The 8,758-nt window shown below is 49.0% G+C and overlaps 1 protein-coding gene across 1 annotated transcript; it reads left to right on the top strand.

The window, feature by feature from the left end:
- The first annotated feature begins 339 nt into the window (after positions 1 to 339).
- LOC134206023 (uncharacterized) lies at positions 340 to 8,214 on the top strand. Its single transcript, XM_062681709.1, has 3 exons — positions 340 to 3,058; positions 3,101 to 4,322; positions 7,938 to 8,214. The coding sequence occupies exons 1-3, from the start codon at positions 340 to 342 to the stop codon at positions 8,212 to 8,214; spliced, it is 4,218 nt and encodes a 1,405-aa protein (XP_062537693.1).
- Positions 8,215 to 8,758: the final 544 nt, after the last annotated feature.

The following is an 8,758-nucleotide window of genomic DNA, read 5'->3' on the forward strand; positions in this document are numbered from 1 at the left end:
TTAGTGAGAACTGGTATATGTCCAGCCGAAGCTGGACTCAGCCGTTGATACTACATTGAAGTTTTCCTTTCGAATTATCGATCTGGCATTGCAAATTTGGACGAAAATTTTGGGAATCGAGTTGAAGTTTGATTAGTCAACCGATACTAAACGTTAATTGAGGACGATTTGATTGACATCAGCATTCATTCGGCATAGCTGTAGAGCAGCGCACCGAATTGTTTCCGAAGGTAAATAAAAACTCTACAGTTTATGTCCTGTCGAAGCTAGGACGAATCGCAGTTATTACACCGAAGTCTTTATTTCTTTGTGTCTGTAGTGCAAGTGAAATTCGTAACCATGCCTAAGCTGCCGTCGATGAAAATTCTGTTAACCAAGGCGAAGTCTCATCAGTGTCTCTTCAACGAAATCTGTACTTTCGTTGATCAACTCAATGCAGAAACCACAGCGAATCAACTGACCGTTCGAATGGAAAACTTTGACGGGCTCTGGGAAAACATCAACGAGGCGCTGAATGCAATCGAGACCCATGATGATTATCCCGATGGATATGAAAGCTGTAGCAAGGAGCGTGCAGAGTATGGTAACCGCTATTACGACTACAAGGCGAGGATTTTGGATCGACTGAAGCAGCTAGAGCAACCTAGACAGACCACTTCCGATCGAGCACAGGGCTCTGGGATGCATGATGTGGCGGAACACGTGCGTCTACCGCAGATTAAGCTGCAAACCTTCGATGGAAACATCGACGAATGGCTAAGCTTTCGTGACCTGTACACTTCGTTGATTCACCTGAAAGCGGACTTACCTGATGTCGAAAAGTTCCATTATCTGAAGGGCTGTTTGGCGGGGGAAGCCAAGTCGCTGATAGATCCACTAGCCATCACCAATATCAACTACCAAGTAGCCTGGAAGACACTTATGAACCGGTACAACGACAGCAAGTTGCTGAAAAGACGTCAGGTGCAAACCCTATTCAAATTACCGTCTCTCGGGAAGGAGTCTGCATCCGAACTTCAATCGTTGCTGGAGAAGTTCGAACGTGTAATCCAAACTTTGGATCAAATCGTCCAGCCAGCAGATTACAAAGACTTGCTGTTGGTGGAAATCATGTGCTCCCGATTGGACCCAACCACAAGGCGCTGTTGGGAGGAGAATTCTGCTACAAAGGAGCAGGATAAGGTGAAGGATTTGATCGACTTTCTGCAGACCAGGATCAAGATTCTTGGATCCCTTCCGTTGAAACCTTCCGAGAAAAGAGAAACGCCGAAGATGCCTTACCGAAAACCATCGCTCACCCGATCGAGTCACAATGCAGTTTACAACACTGGATTACGCTGCTTAGCTTGTTCAGAATCCCACCTGCTCTTCCAATGCCCAGCGTTTCAGAGGATGTCTGTGTCATCTCGAGATAAACTGCTACGGAGCCATTCGCTGTGCAGAAATTGTTTCCGATGTGGTCACCAGGCCAACGAGTGCACGTCGAAATATGTCTGCCGTAGCTGCAAGGGAAAGCATCATACACTAGTGTGTTTCCATTCCGAAAATACCACTAGAAGGGGTACCTCTGCTGATCGACCAAGCAGCAGTAGTGCACAGTCGTCTAGTGAGACCAATTCCAACACAGCCGACGATACAACAGTGTCTTATAATATGGCGATCGATCACTCAGCTCCAGTATTTCTGGTCACCGCCATCGTTCTAGTGGATGACGACGAAGGAGTAGCCTTTCCAACTCGGGCGCTCCTAGATTCAGGATCTGGATGTAATTTCATGGCAGAGCGCCTCTGTCAGAAAATGAAGATTAAGCGAAAGCGCTCGAACATCGACGTTGTGGGAATCGGACAGTCTAATATGAAGGTGCGACATCGCGTCGAAGCCAAAATCAAGTCGCGAGTTTCACCATTCTCGCAGAGCATGGAGTTTCTCATGCTTCCGACCGTTACGTCGAATTTTCCAACTACAAGTGTCCGACGTGCAGATTGGAAAATACCTGAAGGTGTGGAACTGGCAGATCCATCCTTCTTCGAATCAGCTGCTGTCGATCTGGTGATTGGTATCCAACATTTCTTTGATCTCATCAAATCCAGAAAGATATCTTTGGGAAATGGGCTCCCGACGTTGAATGAGTCTGTTTTTGGCTGGATTGTTTCTGGTGTGGTCAACGATGCCGGTGCTGTAGTCCAAAAATCCTGCTACACAGCAATGGCTACCGGTTTCGAGGAGCTGATCAATCGGTTTTGGAGCTGCGAAGAATTGGAAACCAGCAACAACTATTCCCCAGAAGAGGAGAGATGCGAGGAGCATTTCAAGCGAACCGTGCGGAGATCCAAAAATGGACGGTACACCGTATCGTATCCAAGGAACCATGACAAATTAGTCGAATTGGGCGAGTCAAGGGACATTGCGCTTCGACGACTTTTATGGTTGGAACGTAGACTGGATAGGGATCTAGAGCTACACGAACAGTACAAGCAGTTCATGGTGGAGTACGGACAACTCGGGCACATGCGCAAGGTGGTCGATACAGGGAAAGAGGGTTCCCTCCAAAGGTGTTTCCTTCCACACCATCCAGTTGTCAAACAGGACAGTACAACGACTAAGGTTAGAGTTGTATTCGATGCATCATTCAAAACACGTTCAGGAACGTCTCTCAACGATGCCTTGCTGGTAGGGCCAGTAATCCAGGACGATCTACGAGCAATCATCCTACGTTATCGTATGGTTCGCATTATGTTGGTTGCCGATGTTGAGAACTTGTTCCGCCAAATTCTCATCTGTCAAGACGACATTCCTCTCCAAACCATCTTGTGGCGGACAGATGAACAATCCGATATCCAATGGTATGAACTAACCACCGTTACTTACGGTACCAAACCTGCTCCCTATCTAGCTACGCGCACGCTGCAGCAACTAGCTGAAGATGAGCAACTCCAATTCCCTATGGCGGTAAGGGCTGTCAACAAGGACGTGTATATGGATGACGTCCTGACTGGTACAAACACCGAAAAGGAAGATATGGAGCTGATGACCCAACTCGTTTCGATGCTATCCAAAAGTGGATTTTCGTAAGTAAATTGGGCATTAAATTGTCCAAAAGTGTTGAAAGATATTCCCAAAGAAAATCTAGCGATCGTCAATACCGAAGAAGTATCGCTAGACCCCGACCCATCTGTGAAAACCCTAGATTTGGTTTGGTTACCAGGAACCGATCGTATCAAATTCCGCTTTAAGGTCTGTATTCCAAGTTTTGACGATGATCTGTCAAAACGGAAGGTACTCTCGATAATAGCCTCATTATTCGATCCACTTGGTTTGATCGGAGCGGTCATCTTGCGAGCGAAGCTGTTTATGCAATTACTTTGGACGCAAGAAGATGAGGAAGGAAACCGATTAGGCTGGGATCAGCCTTTACCCCCGAAGCTGCTGGCAGAATGGCAGGCTTTTCACCATCAACTACCCCGACTGAACGAGTTGATCATTCAACGTTGCGTTGTTTTACCAGAATCAGCGAAGGTTCATTTGCATATCTTCTCGGATGCCTCAGAGCGTGCATATGGAACATGTGCGTACATCCGGAGCGAGAATCACAAAGGAGAAGTTTGGGCTGCTTTATTGACATCAAAATCCAAGGTGGCACCGTTGAGGCGCCAATCAATTCCCCGGCTGGAGCTATGCGGAGCATTGCTTTCCGCGCAGTTGGCAGAGAAAATCCTAGAGTCGATCCAGGTTCCAATGGAGGTGTTCTTTTGGTCCGACTCAACTTGCGCTTTCCAATGGATTAAGGGAAATCCTTCAATGTGGACAACATTCGTTGGCAATCGTGTAGCCAAGATCCAACGAATAACCGAAAAATATTCATGGAACCATGTTGCCGGAGTGGACAATCCGGCGGACCTAATATCCCGAGGTATTGGACCCGATCAAATCCATACCTGCACACTATGGTGGGAAGGCCCACCATGGCTCAAGAAGATGAGAGAAGAATGGCCAAGTTCATCAGCAACTCCCGTTGCACAAGATGTTGAAGCAGAGTTTCGTTCAACAGCACATTGTGCTAATGAAAAGCCCGAAGGTTTTGTGGGCTGGTACATTTCCAAGTTCCCTTCGTACACAGATGTGCTGAGGCAAACAGCAATCTGGCAGCGTTTGATTCGAATACTGCGGAAGGAGGATCCGAAGCCGACCGGTTTTCTAACAGTGAAGGAGTTAGGTGAAGCCGAAATCACTATCATACGCAATCTTCAACAGGAAGAATTCTCGAGCGAATGGAAATCTCTTTCTCTGAAGAAACCAATACCAAAGAGCTCATCACTACGATGGTTCAATCCAAAGTTGTCAAGAGACAATGTAATCCGAGTCGGCGGGAGATTGGGTCATTCACAGGAGTCGGATAACGCCAAAAACCCCATGGTCTTACCTGCTCGCCATCTGTTCACCAGAATGCTAATCCAATATTATCACCAGCGCCTACTCCACGCAGGGCCTCAATTGCTACTGGCAACAATACGGCAGAAATACTGGCCTCTAGGGGGGCGCAGTGTGGCAAGGAACGTTGTCCATAATTGCCAACGCTGCTTTCGAGTAAAGCCAACCGCGGTGCAGCAATTCATGGGAGAGCTGCCTGCGGCAAGAGTTACAGTCGCAAGGCCATTTTCCAAGACCGGCGTCGATTATTTCGGCCCCGTCCATATTCGCCCAGGACCCCGGAGACCCGCAGTGAAAGGATATGTTGCACTCTTCGTCTGCATGTGCACAAAAGCGGTTCACCTGGAATTAGTATCCGACCTTTCGACCAACCGTTTCATCCAGGCATTCCGAAGATTCATTGGAAGAAGAGGCTATTGTTCTGAGGTGTATTCAGACAATGGCACAAATTTCGTTGGGGCAAGAAATCAATTGCAGCAGTTGTTCGATCTACTTCGTAGTAAGCATCACCAGGACAGGGTCAGCCAAGACAGTGCTCAGGACGGCATACAATGGCACTTCAACCCCCCTGCTGCTCCCCATTTTGGAGGCCTATGGGAGGCAGCAGTGCGATCAGCAAAAATCCACATCCTGAAAGTTATCGGTGATAACCCTGCGACGATCGAGGACTTCAACACTCTTCTGGTACAGGTGGAGGCTTGTCTGAATTCCAGGCCTATTACGGAGATGTCAGACGATCCGAATGACTTCGAACCACTTACACCTGGCCATTTCTTAATTGGAACATCGCTCCGCAAGCTACCAGATCCGGATCTTCTACACCTCCCAACGAACCGACTGACCCAATTTCAGGTGATTCAACAAAGGGTTCATTTCATTTTCATTTATTTAGTTAACATCTAAACAGATAACACTGAATCAACAATTTGACGCCACAATGCACGGTTCGAGGCCGCATCTCTCCATCCTCGGATACGCCCCACGCTCGCCAAGTCGTTCTGCACCTGGTCTGCCCATCTCGCTCGCTGCGCTCCACGCCGTCTCGTACCTGCCGGATCGGAAGCGAACACCATCTTTGCAGGGTTGCATTCCGGCATTCTTGCAACATGTCCTGCCCATCGTACCCTTCCGGCTTTAGCTACCTTCTGGATACTGAGTTCGCCGTAGAGTTGGGCGAGCTCATGGTTCATTCTTCGCCGCCACACACCGTCTTCTTGCACACCGCCAAAGATGGTCCTAAGCACCCGTCTCTCGAATACTCCGAGTGCTTGCAAGTCCTCCTCGAGCATTGTCCATGTTTCATGTCCGTAGAGGACTACCGGTCTTATTAACGTCTTGTACATGACACATTTGGTGCGGTGGCGAATCTTTTTCGACCGCAGTTTCTTCTGGAGCCCGTAGTAGGCCCGACTTCCACAGATGATGCGCCTTCGTATTTCACGACTAACGTTGTTGTCAGCCGTTAGCAAGGATCCGAGGTAGACGAATTCCTCGACCACCTCGAAGGTATCCCCGTCTATCGTAACACTGCTTCCCAGGCGGGCCCTGTCGCGCTCGGTTCCGCCCACAAGCATGTACTTTGTCTTTGACGCATTCACCACCAGTCCAACTTTTGTTGCTTCACGTTTCAGGCGGGTGTACAGTTCTGCCACCTTTGCAAATGTTCGGCCGACAATGTCCATGTCATCCGCGAAGCAAATAAATTGACTGGATATGTTGAAAATCGTACCCCGGCTGTTACACCCGGCTCTCCGCATAACACCTTCTAGCGCAATGTTGAACAACAGGCACGAAAGTCCATCACCTTGCCTTAGTCCCCGGCGCGATTCGAACGAACTGGAGTGTTCGCCCGAAATCTTCACACAGTTTTGCACACCATCCACCGTTGCTTTGATCAGTCTGGTAAGCTTCCCAGGGAAGCTGTTCTCGTCCATAATTTTCCATAGCTCTACGCGGTCTATACTGCCGTATGCCGCCTTGAAATCAACGAACAGATGGTGCGTTGGGACCTGGTATTCACGGCATTTTTGAAGGATTTGCCGTACAGTAAAGATCTGGTCCGTTGTCGAGCGGCCGTCAACGAAGCCGGCTTGATAACTTCCCACGAACTCGTTCACTAATGGTGACAGACGACGGAAGATGATCTGGGATTTCACTTTGTAGGCGGCATTAAGGATGGTGATCGCTCGAAAGTTCTCGCACTCCAGTTGTCGCCTTTCTTGTAGATGGGGCATATAACCCCTTCCTTCCACTTCTCCGGTAGCTGTTCGGTTTCCCAGATTCTGACTATCAGTTTGTGCAGGCAAGTGGCCAGCTTTTCCGGGCCCGTCTTGATGAGCTCAGCTCCGATACCATCCTTACCAGCTGCTTTATGGGTCTTTAGCTGTTGAATGGCATCCTTAATCTCCCTCAAGGTGGGGGCTGGTTGGCTTCCATCGTCCGCTGAACTGACGTAGTCATCTCCTCCGCTGCCTTGACTCTCCCTGCCTGTACTCTCAGCGCCATTCAGATGTTCCTCGTAGTGCTGCTTCCACCTTTCGATCACCACACGTTCGTCCGTCAAGATGCTCCCATCCTTATCCCGGCACATTTCGGCTCGCGGCACGAAGCCTTTGCGGGATGCGTTGAGCTTCTGATAGAACTTGCGTGTATCTTGAGAACGGCACAGCTGTTCCATCTCCTCGCACTCCGCTTCTTCCAGGCGGCGTTTCTTCTCCTGAAAAAGGCGGGTCTGCTGTCTCCGCTTCCGTCTATAACGTTCCACGTTCTGCCGGGTACCTTGCTGCAGCGCAACCGCCCGCGCTGCGTCCTTCTCCTCCAGAATCTGTCTGCACTCTTCGTCGAACCAATCGTTCCGTCGACTTCGACCCATATACCCGACGTTGTTCTCCGCTGCGTCGTTAATGGCTGCTTTAACTGTACTCCAGCAGTCCTCAAGAGGGGCCCCATCGAGCTCACCCTCTTCCGGCAACGCTGCCTCGAGATGCTGCGCGTATGCAGTGGCGACATCAGGTTGCTTCAGTCGCTCTAGGTCGTACCGCGGCGATCGTCGGTATCGAACATTGTTGATGACGGATAGTTTTGGGCGCAGTTTAACCATCACCAGATAGTGGTCAGAGTCGATGTTAGCGCCACGATATGTCCTGACGTCGATAATGTCGGAGAAGTGCCGTCCATCAATCAGAACGTGGTCTATTTGTGATTCTGTCTGCAGTGGTGATCTCCAGGTGTACCGATACGGGAGGCTGTGTTGGAAGTAGGTGCTACGAATGGCCATATTCTTGGAGGCGGCGAAATCAATTAGTCGTAGGCCGTTTTCGTTCGTCAGCCGGTGGGCGCTGAACTTTCCAATAGTCGGTCTAAACTCCTCCTCTTGGCCAACCTGAGCGTTCAAATCTCCTATGATGATTTTGACGTCGTGTCTTGGGCAGCTGTCGTACTCACGTTCCAGCTGCGCGTAGAATGCGTCCTTATCATCATCAACAAAGGGTACAGGTATTTTGGCGTAGGTGGAGAACGGAGTACTTGTCGCTACTACAGAGCCGGACAAAGCGTTGGAAACCACCAGTTGAGATCACCGTTGGAAAATTCGTGGTCCTGAAGAACGAAAATTCCCCTCCGGCCCAATGGAAACTTGGGCGCATAATGGAAGTACATCCTGGCAGCGATGGAGTCGTTAGGGTGGTGTCCGTCAAAACCGCCACTGGATACCTAAAGCGTCCTGTGGAGAAAGTATGCCTACTACCACCAGCTAATCAACCGCCAGACGAAGAGAACCAAAGTTGAGTTACATTGCGTTGCCATGTCGTCCACCCGTGTTCCGAGAGGTTCTTTTCTTTCTTTTCAGAAATTCTACAAATTTCAGGGTGGAGGAGAATGTTGAGGAACGCACCAACAAGTTCCCCACCCCTTTTTGAGGTCGATCACTGGCTACGTAACTGGCGAAGGGATGATACAGCAGCACGAACCCATCACCCGAGAAATCCACCATCATTAATTAGTTTAAAATGGATCGCCGTACCGAATAGCACAAACCTAAATGTCTAGTCTGTAAGAAGAAATAAATGTTAAGTGTTAAATGTCTAAAATGTGTAGTGTAATGAAAATTAATAAATGTTGTGTATTGTGAGTGAATAAAAATGTAGTTTGGCAGTGTAAAAGTGCGTACAGATCATTTGGCAAAGGCGAGAAATCCGAAGAAGGAACCCCAAACCATCCAAGGAAACCAAAACCCCACCAACCGAAACCCAAAAATTAACCGGAACCAGTGCCAATCGAAGGTAACGGCCCAACATCCCTACAACCACGGAGTTGGATACTGGGGAAGGTA

The sequence above is a fragment of the Armigeres subalbatus genome, chromosome 1, assembly GCF_024139115.2.
Source record: "Armigeres subalbatus isolate Guangzhou_Male chromosome 1, GZ_Asu_2, whole genome shotgun sequence".
Classification (NCBI taxonomy): Eukaryota; Metazoa; Arthropoda; class Insecta; order Diptera; family Culicidae; genus Armigeres; species Armigeres subalbatus.

Coding starts and splice junctions, on each gene's coding strand:
- LOC134206023 (XM_062681709.1), top strand. CDS start 340: ATGCCTAAGCTGCCGTCGATGAAAATTCTGTTAACCAAGGCGAAGTCT. Junction 3,059..3,100: donor CGTTTCGATGCTATCCAAAA/GTGGATTTTCGT, acceptor ATTGTCCAAAAG/TGTTGAAAGATATTCCCAAA. Junction 4,323..7,937: donor AAGAGCTCATCACTACGATG/GTTCAATCCAAA, acceptor ATTTTGGCGTAG/GTGGAGAACGGAGTACTTGT.